The sequence below is a fragment of the Solanum pennellii genome, chromosome 7, assembly GCF_001406875.1.
Source record: "Solanum pennellii chromosome 7, SPENNV200".
NCBI classification, from domain to species: Eukaryota; Viridiplantae; Streptophyta; class Magnoliopsida; order Solanales; family Solanaceae; genus Solanum; species Solanum pennellii.
The window spans coordinates 75928379-75950095 of NC_028643.1; the positions used below are offsets into that span (position 1 = coordinate 75928379).

Below are 21717 nucleotides of genomic sequence, written 5' to 3' on the forward strand. Positions count from 1 at the left end.
TAGGATCTAATATTACCAATCGTGTTAGATTTCGATGTAAGACACATGTATCTTGCGCGTATTAATAATATGTATCTTAAATATATGGAGGTTAAACTTTATCACATTCTCTGTCTCAATTTATGTGACTTGCTTTCCTTTTTATCAGTTAAAAAAAGAATGACACATTTTTATATTAAATAACTATTTGATTATAAAAATGTTCATTTTATCCTTAATGAAATATTTACAGCCACACAAAATTTCTATCATTCATTTTGGATCATAAGTTTTAAAAGTCTTCCTTTTTTTCTTAAACTCCGTGTCAAGTCAAACTACCTCACATAAAATGGCACGGAGAGAGTATAATTTATTTCAGATACATTATATCCTGACATGATTCACATTTATTTGGGATATACTGACTATCTCGCCTCTTTCCCAATGTATTTATATTTCAGAATGTCATTAATTGTATCTTGTATTCAGAATAGACGTATCTACTGTGATTCACATGAATTTGAGATACATTGTCTCTATTTAGTCTCCAAACTATCTCATTCACATCTCTCACGTCTCCTCTCTCATTTGCCTCTTTCCTTATGTATTGTGTTTCACAGTTATATCTGATAGCAAAAAATCATATATTTGAGCGTATCTAATTTCAAATTTGAAATAAAATTATTAATTAGCGAGGTGTTATCTAATTATTTCAAATGATAGGAAGAATTAATAAACATGATAAAAACATTTATAATAATTAAGTAGTTTTCCATAAATTTTGTCCAAATAGTAAGCAAATTGACTATATAATAAATTGGATAAGTCTTAAGTAGTGTCCTTAAAATAGGTTACATGTGCACTTACCTGGATCCAACGTGTAATCTACAATAAAATATTGTTTTGTTACATGTGGCGTCTCCATCAATTACTCTTAATCATGAATGACTCAAACGCCAAAGCAAAATTTTGAAGAAGAAAAGAGGGATACTGTAGAAAACATGAAAGGTCTAACAACACCTTTACAATCAAAATATTGGCACACAACAGCCCAAAACAACCTCAAAAACCCAGAAAGTTTCAATCTTTACAGTCATCCAGTTCAATTTAATGGCAAAAACAACAGCCCCATATCAAGAATAGTGAAACCCATCTCTTGTTTTGCTTCAGAGAACCAAAATCAGCCAATCTTGAAAGAATCAAAGCCTCCATTGGTTGTAGTTGGATCAGCTAATGCAGATATCTATGTGGAGATTGATAGGTTACCAAAAGAAGGGGAAACAATTTCAGCCAAAACAGGTCAAACATTGGCTGGTGGAAAAGGGGCTAATCAAGCTGTTTGTGGTGGAAAGCTTGATTATCCAACTTTTTTTATTGGTCAAGTTGGTGAAGATGCTCATGGGAGATTGATTACTGAAGCTTTAGAGAGTGGTGGGGTTTGTGTGGATCACCTTACTACTGTTGCTAATGCTCCAACTGGAAATGCTGTGGTGATGCTTCAGTCTGATGGGGAGAATTCAATTATTATTGTTGGTGGTGCAAACATGTCTTGCTGGCCTGAAGAATTGTCATATGAGGATTTGGAGATTGTGAGAAGTGCTGGGATTGTGTTGCTCCAAAGGGAAATTCCAGATTTTGTTAACATCCAAGTTGCAAAGGTTTGAGCTTTTTGGTTTTATTTTTGATTTCTCAATAGCTATATTTGTTTAAGCGAAATTCAATTTGTGTGTGGATTTGTTTAACTTAGAATCGAATATGTTAGGGTTGGTAGTCCTCATTGGTTGGGGAATGGAATGATGGTTTGCTAATACGTAGTTTGACAATGCCAGTCAGGTGCTATAGCTTTACATGGTATCAAGTTAGGCCCAGTGTAAAGACCGATACCAAAATTGGGAAACCCAGTCCACGTTTCAACCTGGCCTGGATGTTAATGGGGTGATAGAATGGGTTACAACCCCACATTAGTTGGTGAACAGACGGACAGTTTGCTTATATGGACCTGGGCAGTACTCCCCTCAAGAGCTTGCTTTTGGGGTTGAGTTAGGCACACATGTCATATCTTTACAATTTTTATATTTTCTCACTGTTTCAGTATTTCTTTCAAGCTAACTTGTTTTTATGTTTTTGCTGAAACTAAGGACTAAGGTTTCTCCTTTTGAGGAACTGTTATCATATGTAAGTAAAGAAAGGTATTAGATTATATTAAGTTATTAAGTAAAGTGTGAAGCAGTACAAAGAGCATTGTGCTGGCTTGGTCCAGCATCATTACAGTAGTTACTTACAGTAGTAGCCAGCATCATTGCAGTAGTTACTTACAGTAGTAGTGATTAGGGGGCGATCAATTAGGGAGTTGTTACTGTAAGAAGCGGAGACATGGACCCTATACAAAAATATGCTTCTAAGGGGTACTGAAGCGAGTCACTAGTGTACTAATAGGGGATCCTGAGATGTCTTCCGCTAGTATACTAAGCATAAAAGGAGATGGCGATGCAAAAAAAAAAAAGAAGGTAGATCATAATAATGTATTTTCCCCACCTACCTTTTTCTTGTGGTAAATTAAAATTCGCCTTGGATATCTTTTCTAATGTATACTTGGATGATTAAGGTCACAGTCAGATCAGCTTACCCAGTCGTAATTGTGAGTTCGCGCTCTGAGAAGTGAAATAGCCTTATTTTACATAAAATTGGAGAAAACTTACTTCATTGATTTTTCTGACACTCTTTTCATTTTTTGACATTCTAAAATACCATTCCATTGATGTATTACTTACTTTATACTACACGAATCCAAACTCATTTAGCTGTTTGAATCTCAATCTGTGGTGGTGATATTTTCTCTATCAAACTAACTTTCCAAAAACAGTTTTAATATTTCTTCCACTACTAAAATAATACACAAGGCAATTACTATCTTGAGCTTCATGTCTAATCAATCATTTTCGTTTATTGAAATGAAGGAAGTATATTTGTGTGTGTGTTTTCATGAGTGTGTGTGTCCCACATGTGTCATGAAGATGTCAAGTGTCTTTGGCTGATTGCTTCTTTAAACATCTTGGTATCTTCAGGCTGCCAGGAATGCAGGTGTTCCAGTTATTCTAGATGCTGGTGGAGCAGATTCTCCAATCCCTCTAGAACTTCTTCGTTGTGTTGAGATTTTCAGCCCGAATGAAACTGAGCTGGCTCGAATAACAAAAATGCCAACTGGAAATTTCGAACATATCAGCAATGCAGTGGAACAGTGCTATGACATGGTCTGTTTTTCACGTACCTGTTTATTCATTTTTCCTAAAGTTTGCATCCTAAATTCAGGACATATGCTTGCAGCATTTCACTTGATTTAGACTGTATCCGTGACCCAAAATAACTATCTGAGTTACATTTTCGGGGTCTGAGTCTAAAAGTCCCTTTTGATTTGTTATAGTTACCTGCATTATTGATTTTGCAAAATGTAGAGGTCCTGACAGACTTTTGCTTGGTGATGGCTTTGCTTCTCCATATAAATATGATGGATTAATGCATTGTTGTTTGTGGGGCAGTGGGGCTCTGGTTTGGTCCACCGACCTAGTAGGACATTCCTAGTTAGATTTAGCTACTTTTCCTGATTTCTTGCTCAATGTTTGGGGTGTCACAAATTACAATAGATATCTGTAAATTTGTAACTATATCAATTTGATTTTGTGGAATGATGTTTCCATGCTCTTTTGTTTCCCAGGGAGTTAACCAGGTCCTTGTTAAGCTTGGGGCCAATGGATCTGCTCTTTTCACCAAAGGAGAGGAACCCTTGCGGCAACCCATTATTAAAGCTGCAAAAGTCATTGATACAACAGGAGCTGGTGACACTTTTACAGCTGCTTTTGCAGTGGCCCTAGTGGAGGGTAAATCTAAAGAGGAATGTTTGAGATTTGCTGGTAAGCATGCTGGTGCTTTCTCCCAATTTTGGTTTCAGCTTCATTAGTCTTATATTTTTTCTTCAAACATGTTTCGTTAAGCTTTTTTCTTGAGCTGAGTCTCTATCAGAGACAACTTCTCTATCCCACAAAGGTAGGGATGAGGTCTGCGTACATGTCACCTTCCCAGACCTCACTCGTGGGATCATATTTAGTATGTTGTTGTTGTAGTTACCTATCTAATAAAGGCTTGTGCATTTACAGCTGCAGCCGCTTCTCTATGTGTTCAAGTGAAAGGAGCCATTCCAAGCATGCCTGAGAAGAAAGCAGTGTTCAATCTTCTTCAGTCAGCTTGAAGACTTGGAGTTTCCTTTATCATCTCCTTGTACAAAAAAATAAGAGGTACTGGTCTAAATATTCGGAACTTTGGATTGTATTAGTTGGTGCTTTACCTTAATCATAGGAGGAAAAAAAAAAGACTGTTCAAAAAGACAGTCTCCTACGAAAAAGGGAATGAGAGTGGACACAAGGGTATCTAGATGAAGTTCCAGTTGACAATTACTCCCTTCATTTCAATTTATTTGTCTTACATTCCTTTTCTATCCGTATCAAGAAAAACTGTCTTTTTTTTTGCAACTCTTTGATTCCAACTTTTCACATAACATGTTTAAGACCATAACATTAGAGGCCAATTTGGTACGTTCAAATCAAAACCAAACAAACAAATTGAAATGGAGGAATACATAATAAGATAATGTTGTCTTCACAATCTCGGCATATACATAGGTTTCCCAAATATTTTGAAACCAAAAATTAGAATATAGATGAAAGATGAACAACAAACCAAATCTGACTTTGTTATAAACTGTGATAGTAATGAAATTTGAATTTCCCTCTTCCCTCAAATATGCCTCTATTGTATGTGGTTCAATCAAGTTCCAGTTTCTGGTTATTGAAACACTATTGCTTCGCGTTGTGAAAAATTTCCTTTATTTCTTGACACGAAGGTTCTCAGGTTGATGAGTTGAAGTTCCGGACTCTTGATTTTCATGAAGAGGTGAGCAAATACTATCGATTTGCTCTTTTCTTTTGGTAAAACTTTTTCGACTTCCCATCTTCTAAACCACCATACTTGTGCATCCGATATACTTCAGGACTGCCGTGGAGCACTTGTTAACTTCGGGAAGTAGCACTAATCTGCATATTTTGCTGATGATGCTATCCGCTTGTTAAATTTGGGATTGAAGATACAGCTCTGAAATGATTACTTACTCTAGCTCTCTTTTTTTTCGAAGAACTTCTGGTGTAGCGTAGTTTTCGATAAATTATTTTTTCTTGTGCTTCTGTCATCTCAGCTGATAACTAACTCCAGGAAGTTGGTTAGCATAGCTAGTCCTGTGTGCCAGGAAACTAATGAAGCAGCAGATGTACAGTATTTTCGTTAACGATTGATCGTTACTGATTGTTGCTGGAAAAATTGCCAGCTTTGAAAAACTTGAATGATATGAGCCTCATGTTTCTGACAGATTTACTTATTAGTTTTGCTAGTATTCTTGTGCTTTGTTTTTTGTATTGTCATTTTCAAGTTTGATTTCATGAAGTGAAAATATATATATGTTAACTGATCATGGTTAAGTAATAGTCACGTATCTATTGATTTGTTGTAAATATCTGATATTGATTTGTTGTAAATATCTGATGCTGGTAAATATTACGACCTTTACAACATTAGGTGCAGATAGTTTAAATTCAAACTATCTATATCCATACACTTTTTGGTTACCAAAAACTTAATAAATACACCCAAAATTCTATACCTAACCTAAATTTTTTAGTTCCTTACCTAAGCCATTCAATAATGCAGAAACAGAGTGTGATGGATTTAACTGTTGGTTCTGTTTTCATGATATTTCATAAAAGGACAAATGCAAATGATTTAGCTTATAAAACAACTTATGCACAAATGTGAATAACGTGTTTGCTTAGTTTTTATCTCTTTGTGAGACGTGATCTTTTTCGAATTCTGTTAATGTGAGATGCTTTGTGTATTGAACTGTTTATTTGTTCTTAACGACTAGTGAAAAGACCTTCTGGACTTGGAATTATATGAACACTTATTTGGACTTAAATAAATCAAATACGTAACGGGAAAATTTCGTTGAAAATCTCTCTATTTTATTTTAATCTTTTAATATAATATTTTTATTTCTCCATCTCAATTCTCAGGTATTTTTTTTATATATAAATAAAAAAATTGTCCAAGAACATTTTTCAAGTATTTCTGTTGACTACAATTTTAAATTATGTACTCCCTATGACCCATTATAATTTATGTAAATGTATTATTTATATAAGAATTTTTTCAAATTTTACTTGTGAAATTTAAAAGAAAAAAGAAAAAGTATTCTCAGTCATTTTAAAATACTCCACATTAATTATTGTTTCGACTAATATTAAATCAGAAAAATGAGTTAATTTCAATTTTATAATTAGAGATGGAGAAATTCTAATGAATGAATATTTCAAAAAAATAAAAATGAATATATAGAAGAAAGCGAGTGAAACCTTAGAAAGTATCAGAAGTACATGGGGTGACACAATTGAAAAGTATTCATTGAACATTTCTAGTCACACAAAAAAAGAGGTCAATTAATAAGATAAGGTCACATAAGCGGACGGAATAACACCAACATCAACGATGTTTCGATAAAAAGAAAAAGGTTTGTCAAGTTATCGTCGAAAGATACAAAAACATATAAAAATCCAAGAAGCACGAGTTGATTCGCAAATTTAAAACTACAGCTTGGTAATGAATGAAACAAAATATTCGAGGTTTATCTGTTAGCAACTTATATAATAATCAAGTCCACAAATAATGTTATAATTATATAAATAAAGTATATTATTTATTATTTTTATTATAATAATACCCCATAAAAAGCAACATCAAATGATAATATGATTCATTAGGAAAAAAACAAATAAGGACGGACCACATAGAGAAAGAAGTAAATAGAAAGTTGTAATTGTGATAGGAGGCATTCAAGGCCATAACATTTTGGAATATAAATATATATATAAAAAAAAATATAAAATAAGATAACTCACACCAAAATTGACTAAAATAAATAATAAAAAGCATATTCTAATTTTATATCTATTTATTTGTGGTTGGTGTAGTCCATTGCAACTTGCAAGTTGTAACTACCAATGTCTCTGAACAAGACGACATAACTAGTTCTTGTTCCTTGTTTTTTCTCGGTGATGTTCGAATTAATTTGTGTATATTTTCATATTATTTAGAGGTGAATTTAAGATTTAATGTCGTCTAAATTAGTTTTGGTTTATTTTCATATTTTTATAAGTGGATTTAAAAGTTGATGGCGTTTAAATTAGTTTATGCATGTCTTCGTATTTTTAGAGAGAGATTCAAGATTTAAAGTGAATTAATTTTTATGAATTATTTAAAAACAAAACACTTTATATTACGTGCTCAAGAGGAATCAAACTCTAATTAAAGAACCCAACAAAGTTAAAAGCAAAATTCTTTTTTCTATCACTAGATCAAGAGACTATCTCGTTGTTAAGTACCCAACAAATATTTATTATGTGTTTATTAGAATTTTCAATATGAATACACGATCTTTGCTAAAGCTATTGAGTTTTCGTAGATTTGTCCCCACATATTTCATGTTATTTTTGAACACATTTAGTCCTTTAATGTTGATGATTTATATTTTGGTCCTTCTAATTATGATTATGTACATTTGACCTTCAATTAATTAATATATGTAATTCTGATCGCTAAGTGATCAATATTTACAAATTAAATGAATTATTAAATAATTTAATATCGATGTATTATGTTAAATTGTGTTATTCCATATTCAAGGATAATATAGTTGTTAAAATAATCTAAATATGAAATAGTTTCTTTATCGCAAAACCAAAAATGTATAGTTTGATTAAGTAAATAACGTTAAATATGTTTAATCAAATACAATAAAAACTAAAAATAAGAATTCATCAACATATCCAATTTCCTTTTAATATGTTTCAGAGAAAACGCTAACCATTTTTTTATATTTAGAATTTAGAAAATATTTTTTATTTTTTCTGTCTTCCCTTGTATTTGTCTTGTTCCTATAGGCTATAAGAATGAATGTGATATATAATATATTCTGTAAATTATTTATTAATCTTACATGTCAAACGTTTTATTTTTTATCTTAAAATTATATATTTAGTCAAGCACCGTCCAATAAATTCGATGAAGTATTAAGGTCAATGAGTAGTAGTGTATTCTAAAATATTTGTGACTTTTTCAATTTTTTTTAAGATGGTATGCATATGAATCTTGATTAATAATATTTTATAAAAATATTTTTTTAAGGTTCAACGATTACATAAAATATAGAAATAATAGAAGAAGGAATAATCAATTCCTCTTCGGAAGATTTATTCGTGCTCTAGGTTTTATTCGAGTATTGACAAGGGATTCACAATTTAAATTTTAAATCTTTATTTCAAAATAGGATTAGTATAACTTTAAAATTTAAATTCAGATCTATATATATAAAAAAATTATTATATTAAATTTTTTTTTATTAATTTCGATATGAATTTAAATTAATCGGAAAAAAAATTCCTAGACACACATGGGTTGTCTTTATCGACGTCATTCCCCACGCCCACCACCCAATATTTTGCCACTAACTTTGGGTTGTCTCTTTCATTTAAAAGAGGTCCTATATATTAAAAAATATATATTTTTGAAATTATTAGTCAATACAACTATTAAGAATACCTTTCTTTCTAAAAAAAAAATAATTTATTGTTCCAAATATTGAAGTACTGAAAAATATATTATTATTTTAAAATTGTGGTGGGGAAAGAAAAATGAGAAGGAATTAAGATATTCAAAAAAATATATATGACACATTTGATAGGTATTTTTATAACTAATACTATTTTAACCCGTTTTAATTTATATAAAACTATTTAAATTTTCGTTGAATGTAACTTGTAAGAATGAAAGGATTTCTTCTTAAATTATTTTTGTTAACAAAAAAAAAAGAGATATTAGAATATGTTATTTATTTCTCCTATATATGTTTGTTGTATAATCAACCTTTTTCCACAATAATATTTTTCTTGTATCAAATTAAGTAAATGATAATATTTTAATTAAATTGTTCTATCAAACCAAACCCCACCAACCGTACAACTCTCACCGTGGGGTTTCTTCATAGGGTCACTTAACCTAAATGTAATAAACCACGTGATATTCATTTTTTTAATTAGAATTATTTTAAAATATTTAGAAAAGGATAAATTAATAAATTATTCAATAGAAAATTTTATCCATAACACATGTCCAGAGTTGTTTCAATCACCGACAGTCCCTTATCTTTTTTTTTTCCCTTATATTAAGTTGATTTTTTCAATAGAAAAAAAGATCATAATAATTGTGATAATACAAATGTGGTCAATGAACGATAAGAGAATAACCTTATCTACATTAATGTGATAGGGCAACTATTTTTTTAAAAAAAAAATTAATTTTGTATGTTATATGGTTGCTTCAACGAAATGTTTTGAGATTTGAGCTTTGAATATAATCTTTTTTGGAAGATTGTGCAAGCGTTATATGTACATAATGTGAATTTAAATTAGTCAGATTTTAATATAGATATCAGACATCGATAAAAAGAAGGGGAGAAAATTTTCAAACATAATTTAGGTGAAAAGTGATGATGTCGGTATTTTAATTGATGATTATATAATTTTAATTAATGGTTGTTGAATGGTTACAATTTAATTGACTGTTTCTTTACTTTTTGATTAATAAAAGGCTTGCATGGTTTGACAAAAACAATTAATTAAAAAATATATTAATTAAGAAGGAACTGGCTTCACATAATAGTGACAACACAACAATGATTTACATTATGGAATTGGATAATGCAAATTGTTAAAAAAAAAAAGGGAGGTAATAAATAAATATTTTGTACTTAATCTGGTAAGTGCATTAATTAACTTGATTTTACTATAATTTCATAGAATATTCAAAATCATTATCTTAGTGGATGGCAACATAATCTAGCTTTTTTGTCCTTATAATTAGTGGGGAAATCTTTATACCTAATTAAATTTAAGGTTTCATTAGTAATATTTAATGTAATTTCATACATAGAATTTCAAATAAATAAATCTTATCTTGTCATCTTGTAAAGATTATTTTTAATAAATTTTCAACTTAAATAAAATATAATTTCATGATCTCTATAAATAGTATACAATAAAGAAACATTAAATACGAATGATGAGCTAAATATGATCACATATTAATGAGCAAAAACAAATCTAAAAATCTAATTAACTAAGAAGTCACTTGTTTCATGAAAATAAATTACAGATTACAGAACCATTACTTAAGATAATCAAATTTCAAGATTTTTAACATTGACTTTATTGTGATATTAAAATAATCCCTTTAGATTTAATATTTATTTTCATTATAGTGTATTTTTATAATGTATTTACACTTCATACAGTACATTATAAATTTAGATGAATTGTTAGTCGAAAAGTTACATACGCCTTTTGCACTTCCCATATGCCAATGTGTACCTACAAAATTTTCAAGTAAGTAAAATAAAATACAAAATATTTTTGTATAATTATTTTGTTCTATATTGGGTTAAACTAAATCTAATTTATTACAAATTGCCTTATTAGATATATATACGCACCATATATAAGTATTTATGTATTTTACCGTTAAATATTTTTTTTAATCATGTACTAAAATTAATACATTGTAATTCATATATTTTTATTATCAAATATACTAAAATAGGAAGAGAGACGAGCGATATGGGAAAGGAGCAGAGTATTTCAGATATATACGAATCAGACGAGCTACATTTATCTGTACCAAATACAGAGTGTAGAGCGAGGTCAGAAGGAGACAAGTGAAATTTATTAGGTATTTCATATACACGCAAATTCACTAAGGCACAATATATCTAGAAATAAATTATTTCTATTCTTTTACCTCATATATCTCGAAACACATGTATCTAGACGCATCAAAATTTATATAGTCTTCAATTTTAAATATGTATAAGTAAATATTTAATCTGTAATAAAATTAAGTAAATAGACATATGCAATTTACTTATATCGAATGTATATCTTATGTAAACTATTATAGATATCAAATCGAGATCGAATTAAATATGGAATAAAAAATATTTGGGGAAAACACAACCGTAGAAACACGCAAAGCCACAATCTTTTGTTGCCTTTAAAAAGACCGAAAAGCTCACCAATTTTCCTCTCCTTTCTTCCTCCTCTCCAATTGGCCTCCTTGTTGCTCTCTCTCTCTTCTCCATCTTTCAAAACCCGAAAAAGGGTTACTTCTTTCTACACCCTTCGTTCAATTTCTGTTAATTTTTTTGTAGGATTTTAGGCTCAACTGATACTAATTTTGTGTATAAAAATCATACTGTTTTCTTCACAAGTGGGGTTCGCTCTTTGTTAGTACGTTTCAATACGTTGTTGGCGTCGGTGGGGCAAAGTGCTCTGCTGATTCTCTGATTTATTCCATTTGGGGTTGTTCAGATTTGTTCTATTTTTGGATATTTTTGATCTGATCTTCTGTATAAGATCAGGGGAACCTAGAGAAGAAAAGGCTACCTTCAGATATCCTCTTTTTTTGAATTTATTCGTTACCCAGATTGTTTAAAGTCTTCAAAAAGATGCAGCAAGATCAGCGCAAGAAGGTTTCACTCTTTCTTTATCTTCCCCTTTGAAATTCTTTAATAAAAAGGAGATCTTGATTTAGATTTGTTATTTCTAGCTTTTAAGATTTGACTGTATCTGTAAAATTACCCAAATTTGTCTTAAAAGACTAGTCGTTATAGCCAAAGTTGATTGATTGAGTCATCTATGAGGATTATGTAACTGTTTGTTTATTTCAGGAAGCATGAAGTTGTTGACTAATTTTAGCTGCTAATGGAGGACTGAGTTATTTGATTATCAGTCATCTTCTAACCATATGAAGTTGTTGACTAATTTAGGCTGCTTTTTATTTAGAATATGTTATTTAACAGAGTTGGAGAATTTGCATATGAAGGACTAAGTTATTTGATTTATCAGAAATTTTAGTAATCTCTTAACCATATGAAGTTGTTGACTAATTTAAGCTGCTGTGTCAAGTATTTAGAAATGTAGGTAGGTAACTCATTAAACAGAGATGGATGATTTGCATATGGAGGACTTAAGTTATTTTAGTAATCTTTAAGCATATTGCAAATTAACATACTTGTGAAAATGCCCTTGTGGGATAAATTGTTTCGTCTTTTTTGTGGGGCAGCATTCTATTTACTTTCCTTTCATAGTCTTGAAGTGTTCTTTATTTTGCTATGCTTTTCTTCCTTTACTGGATTCTGGACTTCTACTTCATGCGAGAACTTCTATGTTAGTTTGAAATGTAATCTGACGTTGTAGTCCTTTGCTTGGGCCTCGTTTGACTCTGAAATAGTATTTCATGATTGTCTAGTCTGATTTTCAAATTGGAATGTATTGTCTATTCAAGTCAAAAATTGATCCTTGATTCTCTTTATGTTACGACAGAAGTCTACTGATCTGAATATTATTGATATTGCATCAACATATGCTTTGAAAATATCAAGCAACATGCAGATTTTATCTTATATTTAGTTTGCCTATTAGTCAGTAGACTATGGTAAACATGTCTGATTTTTTGTTACTGATTGTACAGAGTTCCAAAGAAGTGGAGTTCTTCACCGAGTACGGTGATGCTAATAGGTATAAAATTTTGGAAGTTATAGGCAAGGGAAGTTATGGAGTAGTTTGTGCTGCAATTGACACTCATACAGGAGAGAAAGTGGCTATAAAGAAAATAACTGATATTTTCGAGCACATCTCTGACGCAATTCGAATTTTGCGTGAAGTCAAATTGCTTAGACTTCTAAGGCATCCCGATATTGTTGAAATTAAGCGAATCATCTTACCACCTTCAAGACGAGAGTTCAGAGATATTTATGTTGTTTTTGAGCTTATGGAGTCTGATCTTCACCATGTTATTAAGGCCAATGATGACTTGACTCATGAGCACCACCGTTTTTTCTTGTATCAGATGCTGCGTGCAATGAAGTTCATGCACACAGGTAAAAGTCTTGTGAATTCGGTAACTAGTATTATGACATCTGCCATCAACATCTCCTAAGAATGTTGAGTTTCAGCCCTGTTTTGACTGACATATATGTATATGTTCATTCAGCTAATGTCTACCATCGAGATCTTAAGCCAAAAAATATATTGGCAAATGCAAATTGTAAACTCAAAATATGTGATTTTGGATTGGCAAGGGTTGCATTTAGTGATACACCAACCACAATATTCTGGACGGTAAGCTTTCGTTTTAGCTCTATCCCAAAAGTCACCTACAAGATTCACTTGGATTTAGTTTAAATCGTAGAGAACTTTATAAATTGGACATTTTCATTCATTTTAATCTTTGATTTGACTGAAAATTTCTTTTTTTTTTCATCTTTACATCATGCAGGATTATGTTGCTACAAGGTGGTACCGTGCACCAGAACTATGTGGGTCTTTCTTCTCTAAGGTAATTTATGTGAATAGTGCAGCTTATTTTAACTTTCATGTAAAAGATACTTTTTGTTTTGAACCTTATCTATGAGTTCCATTCTAGAACTTCATGTTAGTGGTTCTTCTAATAGATCAAAATACTTTTTTGTCAAAAAGATATGTCAAACTACTTATAAAATTTTCCCAGCACCCTCCCTCCGGGAGCTGTACCAGAAAAAAGGAAAAGACAAAACCACCTCTGTTGCAAAGGGTGTTGTTGGAAATGAGTAGGTATCAGACAATCGTGTTTATGTTCCATTTATCTCTTAAACAAATGTAGAGTCACACATGTATAGTCATCTGTTAGTTAGCCACTTTCTTGCTAGCCCATGCTTAGTCACAGAACATATTCACGTCTATTTTGCTGGATTCAGTTGTTAAGATGCTGTTTTTGGCATCATATAAAAGCCTCCCTTTTCCCATGCTTTAGAAAGGTGAAAAGGTACTTGTATACTGTATACATAGTGTTAAAAGGAAGGGCTTTCTGGTAGAATAGAAGATTTTTGTTCAGTTCTGAGTGTATTAAATAGTGATGTGTAGGTTAAAATCATTCTTGTTCAGGGAGGACTATTGAACTCTCCTGGAAGTTGATTTTTCTATTCTTCAGGTAACTGTGTTAGGTCTTGCGTCAATTTCTCAGTAAGGCCTTACTGAGGTTTTTGCTGATTTGTCTTCTAATTCGTGTAAGAATACCCTGCAGTATACACCTGCTATTGATATCTGGAGCATCGGGTGCATTTTTGCGGAGGTTTTGACGGGGAAACCATTATTTCCGGGCAAAAGTGTTGTTCACCAGTTGGATTTGATTACTGATCTTCTAGGGACGCCATCAGTTGATATTGTATCTGGGGTAAGAGCTGTCAGTTAGGAGTAATATTTTTTTGTTGATGTTAGCATTGCCTGACAGCATGTTGATAGAAGAGTACTCCTCTTGAGTGCAGGTTCGTAATGAAAAGGCAAGGAAGTACTTGACAGATATGAAGAAAAAAAGCCCAGTTCCTTTTACGGAGAAATTTCGAAAAGCAGATCCTTTGGCACTTCGACTGTTGCAGAGGTTGTTAGCATTTGATCCAAAGGATCGCCCAACTGCTGAAGAGGTACACTCCCTCATATATTCCTGATGTTAAGATTACGTGAATGGCGTATCCACGGCATCTCCACGTGCTTGTCTCTTTCTAATTTCATTTTCATTTTGTGTGTTTTTCCTCCCATCTTTTAGGCTTTGGCTGATCCGTACTTCAAGGGACTGGCCAAGATTGAGAGGGAACCTTCTAGTCAACCAATCTCGAAGCTGGAGTTTGAGTTTGAGCGACGAAGGGTCACAAAGGATGACATTCGTGAACTAATATTTAGGGAGATACTAGAGTATCATCCTCAACTTCTGAAGGACTACATGGCTGGAAATAGTGGTGCAAATTTTATCTATCCTAGGTTGTAATATACTTCTCTATTATTTCTAGTCTCTATTTTCTTGTACCACTACATCTAATCTAAATTACTGACTGACGGTGCGACAATCATTGAATTGCAGTGCTATTGGTAATTTCAGAAGGCAATTTGCTTATCTAGAGGAGAATAGTGGTAAAAGTGGCCCAGTAATACCTCCTGGTCGAAAGCACGTCTCTCTCCCGCGGTATGATTCCATGAGTTGTTTGTCTTGTTGGTTGTGTCAATGAATATGTCCTGTTCCATTTCTTTTATGCTTCTCTTCACTTTATCTTCCCAAAAAAGGAGTTTTTGTTTGTTCTTGTATTTGCTGGATAAGTAACCTGCCTGAAAAGAAGTTGTACTTGCATACTCCTGAGGAAGTTTGGATTTGGAATATTAACTTGTTCATCACATTGGAAAAACTGTTACCTTAGAGCATGCCCCTTTCCCCCTTTTCCTTTTTGCTCTCTCCTTTCCTTTTTCAGTGTGCTTATTTGGGGCTTCATTACATATATTCTTAAATGTGTTGCAGATCTACTGTAAATTCCAGTACCATCCCCCCCAGAACACAGCAGAATCCTATGTTTGATCATAGACAAGTAACTGAAAAGGCAACTGCTGGCGTCAGAGTCTCTGACTCGAAGGTTTTGCGACCACCACCTCGAGTACCCACAGGTAAGGTTGACATTGTCTGTGCTGGCACTCATAGTGATAATGTACCTTTTTGTCAACATCTTCAAAGTGAACTCAAATATTTCACCACATGTAATAATACATTGGACGAACTGGAACTCGGTACTCGGCTCACAAGAAGTCTATTTAGGGAATCTTCTCAAGTTATATCCCCCTTGCTTGTGGAAGAGAGTGACGGGGGTGGGGGTGGTGGGAGCAAATAAGGATGAGGAGAGATCATATTTAATGGTTCCCTAATGAGTATATACGGAATGCTGAAACTTCGGAAGTTTCTTGTGCTTGTTGGGATCACTTTTAATGTCCTTGTCAAATATTACTGATAGTGGGCTGTGCATGTCTGTTTGTTTGATTCTTCTTTAATATTCATTTCTATCATTTTCAGCCAAACCTGGAAGAGTTTTAGGACCAGTATATGATGGTGACAGAAGCATCAAAGAAGTCACTGATGGAAGAGTATATGCCCAGAACTCTGTCGTCCAACCTCATGGCATGTCTCCACAATATCTGTTCAGAAGTAACTCTACACATCTAGAGAAGTGTGGGACAGAAGCAGAGAAGGACCGCTCTCAAGTTAAACAGCAACATGGCCAGTGCATGGTTGCCAAGTCGTCTGCTAGTATGAGTTTTGAGATGAACACTAACCCATATTACCATACACAGGCAAGGGTAGCACAGTTGGGAGGTCAAATCGCCATGGATGCAAAATTACTACAGGCACAAACACAGTTTGGTGCAGTCGGTGCTGCAGCTGTCGCTGTTGCTGCTCACAGAGAGGTCGGCACCGTTCAGTATGGTCTATAACCTAGTCGATACTATTGTTTGATGGTTCTTTGAATCAAGTGAGGACATCCACCTTGCAGTGAGACAGTTCAAGATGTGCATTTTCCCTCAAATCAATCAGCATGGGAGATTTGAAGAGGGATCTGTTAACCCGGTTAATGATTACCATTTATTAGTTGTCAGGGTCTCTAAATAGGTATTCTTTAGGTTCAGGTTGCCCTGTTGAGTTAGTATTTATGCCCCTTGTACATATATATATATATATAGGCGAGATGCATCATTGATATAATGAAGAAAAAAAATTGTTCAAATAGTACGGAAAAAGAAGTAATTACAGTGAAGAAGCCCTCGTGAAGAAGTCGGTTTAGATCTGGTAATGGGACAATTCCATCATAGATTGAGCAAAGCTTTTGTTGGTAACTAAAGTGATGTTTCATAAACATAAAACAAAATAATCTCCAAGCCTTGAGAGTTCCACTTGAGTATAAAGTGAAACAAGCAAAGATAATAGAAACAAAAACAAAAAAAAAACACTCTATTCTTAACAAAAAGTGAAACTAGCAAAGAGAAAAATCAAACTATTTATCTGTCACAATGATATCAAAGTCGCTAACAGTCCATTCAGCAAGTTCATTACTGCTAACATATATCTCAGTTCCCAAATCAATAGATGGCCAATGCCTCTCAGCTGGTTTAGTAAATGGATCCTGCAATATCACCCAAGAAACAACGTTACAATTCATCTAGGGGTTAATGCATTCTTATTTTTCAGGTGCGTTAGTTATCTTTTAGGCAATCTAATAGTGTGTGGAGAAGTTAAACGCGTCAAGATATAGTCAAGTACCTGATAGAAGTAAAGTGATTGTGAGAGTCTCCCAACATCAAGTTCCCAAGTTCTTGCATCACCTATCCATCCTTCTCCTTTCTTAGTTGGGTATCCATATTCCCCCCAAACAGGATGAGGAAGAATTTGAAGTATTTCCTGAGCTTGAGGGTTGCTATATTCATCACAGTGATTGAATGGTTCCTCGAGATACATTCCGTTGCCCGGGGAGCAATACATATGATAAGCATCATAGGGAAATCTAGCCTCATCAGTACGATGAACTCGAGTTCCATTTGCAAAAGTATGGTAAACTGGGCACAACTTCAAATTCTCCTTGGGGTTGCACCCTGATGATACAGCACGAATATCAGGATTGATGATCATTTCACTGTAACGCGTTACGTCTGTGGTGACATCCCCATCACAAGGCTGACCATTGTTCTTCCAGCAGCTACCTATGTCCATTAGATAGAATTGGCTCCTTGGACCACCTCCTTTTATCACATCTAGTGTGAACCTCACTTTGAAATTTGGTGACTTTGGGACCTAAGTCCATATCAGCAAACAGAACATCAGATTGTATAACAAGAAAACTACTACTACTACTATGACTCAATCTCAATCAAGATACAATAACGACGACTAGGAGGAGGAACTTACTATTTTTGACATGCCTCTTGTTTCATAATGATATCCACCAGAAAATCCTGTAGTTGCATCAGACCTCAAGTAAAGCATCAACCAAGGGTACTTAGATGAAGTCTTCAACACATGATGAAATTTCCAGCTTCCTTTTCCAAGAATCTTATGCCAAGTAACAGAGAAAAATGAAGTATCATTCCGAGTCCTCGCTGTACTCATATCAGCATCCAATTCCCATGTACCATGAAACCCCCCTTTCAACTTAGTCACCTTTGGATGTTTCCTATGACTATGTAATGTGGTATAATCATGGTATATCCTAGGCATATTCATGCAACCTTTCCCAAAACACGGAAATCGCGGTATTTGATCAAATGGTTGAGATGGTAAGCCATTTCTTGGACAAATTGCTGCTGTTGTGTCCATGTTGCCACTCTTGAGCATGATCATCCAAAAATTCCATGGTTTTGGCTCATCTTGAACTTTGCATTTGTATCCTAAGAACAATTCTTTCCAAGCTGCATACATATCCACATTCAGGGAGTATTGTCCTAAGCTTTTGGCATCATTTATACTTAGTTTGTTATCAAGCTCATTCACCAAGTGAACCAGCTTTGCTGCAACAACATTATTTTTTGTGTTACTGATAATAATTTTCAACAGACAGCAAAAAGAAAAGAGGTTAATATACTTTTTGACTGTACAGTAAGTTCAATGCTAAGAATCCTAAAAGTCGAATCCATTAAATTAAATCTTGAATCCGCCTCTACCACAGTTTTAACTCGAAACCTTTAATCAAGGATCAATAACAGTATATTAATCTCTCTACAACAATGTAGATCACAAATTTCTGCAAAAAACACTATTCTATGCCTCACAAAGTCAAAAAATAGTTTTTTAACTAATGACGTGGGATCTATGTGAATATCGAATATCAAATAAAAAAAAAACGACAGTAATATTGTATATTGACTTACTCCTATTGTTATTTGATTTTTGGAGATCAAAACAATCAGCATGTCTAGGACTTCCCATATTAGGAGCTTCTTCATACACTTCATTACATTGATTCCATGCCTCTATAGCAACTCTTAAATTGTCCCTTTTCATACCTGGATCTCCAATAGCTGATTTCGCTTCGAAACTACATGATAATCTAGCAAAAAATATAACTAAAACTACTTGCAAAATCACCCAAAATCTCAAACGCGAAGCCATGCTGTTTTTCAATATTTTCATCATTGTTAAAATAAATAAAAAAAATACTAGCCCCATAATATAAGGTTGTTAAAGTGTTTGATTTGAAAAAGAAGTAAATTTGTTAGAGTTCTATCCAAATTGAGATTTCGTAAATATTGTCATATTAATATTAGAATCCTTTTTAGAGTTAAATAACAATCTTTAAAGTACTAGTAATAATAATAATAACTGAGAAATTTCGAAGTTTTATAAATACAAAAAAAAAAAAATACAAATTTTAATCATCATAGAATACTATTGCCTATCAACTACTCTAACACTACCTAAAAACTAGGATTCTCTTTTTTGTGTCCGCATTGGAATTACAATTAAATTCAAATTGCTCACTGCAAAACCCATAACTATCTCAACAGAATTTTTCTCATACTCGAAACCTCTTGCTAAATCTATGATTCTCATTCTTCTCTTGGTACAATCTTGAACTTCCCAGTTTTTTGTTGCTGCAATACAAACCCCAAAAATTAACTTTTTATGACAGTAAAACACAACTAATTTTAAATACGAGATCATATACAAAAGCGGATTCAAATTTAAATTCTATAGGTTCTAGAATCGGGTTTCAACTACTTAAATACAATTCTAGGCAACAATATAGCGCAACAAGTTCAACTAAATCCAATATTTTCTAAACCTATAACTTTAGAAACTAGTAAAATATCTAGGAAAAAGGGTCTGATATACCCCTCAACTTCGTCATTTAGAGCTGATATACCCCTTGTTATGAAAGTAGCTCATATATACCCCTACTTGTAAACAAATGACTCACATGTACCCTTTTCCTCTAACAGAAATGAAAAAAAAATAATTTTAATCTAAATTTTTATTATTTTTTTCTAAAAAATATAAGTAAATTTAATCTTCGTCAAACATATTTTTTTTGACCTTTTTTTGTTTCAATGACTAATTTATAATTATTATTTTGATAATCAAATTTATTTATGTTTCACTAATATTCTTGTAAAACTTATTGTAGATGACAAAATTTTTTTTCGAATACAAAATTAAATTACAATACACACACAAAAAATAGTTTAATTTTTTTTCTTTGAACTAAGGACTGAAAGAAAAAAATAAAATAAGAATAAGAAACTTAAATAATTATAATAAAAGAAGTCAAAAAATAATTTATGTATGAAAAAAATTAAAATATACCTTGAACTTTGATATAAGAATCATATATACCCCTAAATAATTTTTTTTTTTAAATTAGAAGTAAAAAATATAAATTTAAAACTAATTTTTTAAAAAATATAAATTTAAAACTAATTTTTTAACTTCCGTTAAATGAACGGTATATGTGAGCGTTTGTATAACGGTAAGGGCATATATGAGCCACTTTTATAACGAGGAATATATCAGCTTCAAATGACAAAATTGAGGGATATATCAGACCCTTTTTCCCAAATATCAAACCTGCAACTTTAGAAAATAGCACATTAAAGATTGAATCAATAAAGTTTAAATTTTGAATCCGCCACAAAAAAATTGAAACAAAGGGGTAAAAAGATTCAACCTTTTTCCATAGTTCAGTATGGCTACTGCAAAATCCAGCAACAACACCGCCATTTTTACGTCCTTCTGTATACTCAATGCAGAGATCACGTTTCAACCCATAAGTAACATGGAAAGATAAAGGGCATTTTGGCTCAGAACAATCAATAGCACATCCTTTTTTGGATTTACAAATGTAACACTTTTTTTCCCATCTTCTTTTAGGAACTTTGCTGAAATCAATTCCGTCACGACCTTCTGAATCGACGAAGAAAACTTCAGGAACAAATAATGAACAAACAACATGAGCCCATTTACCTTCACTCACAGTAGATTTCAATGCTCCGCCAGATTCAGGACAGAGACAACAGTTGAAGGATTTTGGGTTTGGGATCTGTGATTTTGAAGCTAAACATTGAGCACAAAACCAATCGCCTTCTGGGATTCCATTTGTAAACGGATGACCGTAACAAGACGTATGAACCATCAAATCACAACCGTCACATAAAACGATTGGATCTGATGGATCTCCGTCTGTGCTATTACAAATAACACAAACAATCCCATCATCTTCATCCACATCGATGTCATCATTTGTTATTGCTTCAACTATTTTTTCTTCCTTGATTTCATCGCCATCAAAACAAACTGGGTTATACTCCTCATTGAGATCAAATGGATGAAAAGCCCAAACACGTTTCTTCGCGGGCAAACAGAGAGTAGTAACAGTCTGGTTATTTGTAAAAGGTGGGGTAGTTTCTGGAGAGAATTTTCGCTTTTTAGCAGGAAGTTTTGATGATGAAACAGACCCATTTTGTTTTTGATCTTGTTGATGCATCATCATGAATCTTTTGGCTGGAGGTAACACTTGAAGTTTGCCACCCATTAGAAGATTTGTGTGAGAAACTGAGATGTGGAAGAAGAGGGAAAAGAGGAGGATGAAGTAGAGAAAATTTGGAACAAAAAACCCGGGAAGATTAGCAGTTAAATTATTTGAGTTTTTGAAAATTCTGAATTTCTGCCATTGATTTTGAACTTTTGCAGTTTCAG

General features: G+C 32.8%; 4 protein-coding genes across 5 annotated transcripts; 2 read left to right on the top strand and 2 right to left on the bottom strand.

Moving 5' to 3' along the window:
- Positions 1-884: 884 nt before the first annotated feature.
- Positions 885-5424, top strand: LOC107025986 (ribokinase). Of its 2 annotated transcripts, none has more exons than XM_015226803.2 (6): positions 885-1637; positions 3045-3230; positions 3692-3887; positions 4131-4268; positions 4874-4923; positions 5021-5424. In XM_015226803.2, exons 1-4 carry the CDS (start codon positions 924-926, stop codon positions 4220-4222), a joined length of 1188 nt encoding a protein of 395 aa, XP_015082289.1. In that variant the 5' UTR covers positions 885-923; the 3' UTR covers positions 4223-4268; positions 4874-4923; positions 5021-5424. The 2 variants fall into 2 exon arrangements, with proteins under 2 accessions (XP_015082289.1, XP_015082290.1); XM_015226804.2 differs by having other exon boundaries at positions 4882-4923.
- Positions 5425-11180: 5756 nt separating this feature from the next.
- Positions 11181-16759, top strand: LOC107025985 (mitogen-activated protein kinase 19-like). The gene is made up of 10 exons (XM_015226802.2): positions 11181-11656; positions 12658-13066; positions 13180-13307; positions 13465-13524; positions 14248-14397; positions 14489-14644; positions 14767-14978; positions 15079-15180; positions 15508-15650; positions 16051-16759. Exons 1-10 carry the CDS (start codon positions 11633-11635, stop codon positions 16467-16469), a joined length of 1803 nt encoding a protein of 600 aa, XP_015082288.1. The 5' UTR covers positions 11181-11632; the 3' UTR covers positions 16470-16759.
- An 86-nt stretch (positions 16760-16845) lies between these two features.
- On the bottom strand, positions 16846-19255 carry LOC107025292. The gene is made up of 4 exons (XM_015226079.2): positions 18894-19255; positions 17935-18533; positions 17293-17820; positions 16846-17155 (listed from the first exon to the last, which is right to left on the bottom strand). Exons 1-4 carry the CDS (start codon positions 19189-19191, stop codon positions 17027-17029), a joined length of 1554 nt encoding a protein of 517 aa, XP_015081565.2. The 5' UTR covers positions 19192-19255; the 3' UTR covers positions 16846-17026.
- An 86-nt stretch (positions 19256-19341) lies between these two features.
- Positions 19342-21662, bottom strand: LOC107024543 (peregrin). Its single transcript, XM_015225534.2, has 2 exons — positions 20690-21662; positions 19342-19616 (listed from the first exon to the last, which is right to left on the bottom strand). Exons 1-2 carry the CDS (start codon positions 21551-21553, stop codon positions 19572-19574), a joined length of 909 nt encoding a protein of 302 aa, XP_015081020.1. The 5' UTR covers positions 21554-21662; the 3' UTR covers positions 19342-19571.
- Positions 21663-21717: the final 55 nt, after the last annotated feature.

What these genes read in the sequence shown, in the direction of transcription:
- LOC107025986 (XM_015226803.2), top strand. Translation starts at nt 924, where the DNA reads ATGACTCAAACGCCAAAGCAAAATTTTGAAGAAGAAAAGAGGGATACT. An exon ending in TTAACATCCAAGTTGCAAAG is followed by an intron (nt 1,638 to 3,044) that starts GTTTGAGCTTTT and finishes TGGTATCTTCAG; the next exon opens with GCTGCCAGGAATGCAGGTGT. An exon ending in TGGAACAGTGCTATGACATG is followed by an intron (nt 3,231 to 3,691) that starts GTCTGTTTTTCA and finishes TTTGTTTCCCAG; the next exon opens with GGAGTTAACCAGGTCCTTGT.
- LOC107025985 (XM_015226802.2), top strand. Translation starts at nt 11,633, where the DNA reads ATGCAGCAAGATCAGCGCAAGAAG. An exon ending in GTGGGTCTTTCTTCTCTAAG is followed by an intron (nt 13,525 to 14,247) that starts GTAATTTATGTG and finishes AATACCCTGCAG; the next exon opens with TATACACCTGCTATTGATAT. An exon ending in AAGCACGTCTCTCTCCCGCG is followed by an intron (nt 15,181 to 15,507) that starts GTATGATTCCAT and finishes AATGTGTTGCAG; the next exon opens with ATCTACTGTAAATTCCAGTA.
- LOC107025292 (XM_015226079.2), bottom strand. Translation starts at nt 19,191, where the DNA reads ATGGGGCTAGTATTTTTTTTATTTATTTTAACAATGATGAAAATATTG. An exon ending in AAAATCAAATAACAATAGGA is followed by an intron (nt 18,534 to 18,893) that starts GTAAGTCAATAT and finishes ATGTTGTTGCAG; the next exon opens with CAAAGCTGGTTCACTTGGTG. An exon ending in CAAGAGGCATGTCAAAAATA is followed by an intron (nt 17,821 to 17,934) that starts GTAAGTTCCTCC and finishes ATATGGACTTAG; the next exon opens with GTCCCAAAGTCACCAAATTT.
- LOC107024543 (XM_015225534.2), bottom strand. Translation starts at nt 21,553, where the DNA reads ATGGGTGGCAAACTTCAAGTGTTACCTCCAGCCAAAAGATTCATGATG. An exon ending in ATACTGAACTATGGAAAAAG is followed by an intron (nt 19,617 to 20,689) that starts GTTGAATCTTTT and finishes TTTGTATTGCAG; the next exon opens with CAACAAAAAACTGGGAAGTT.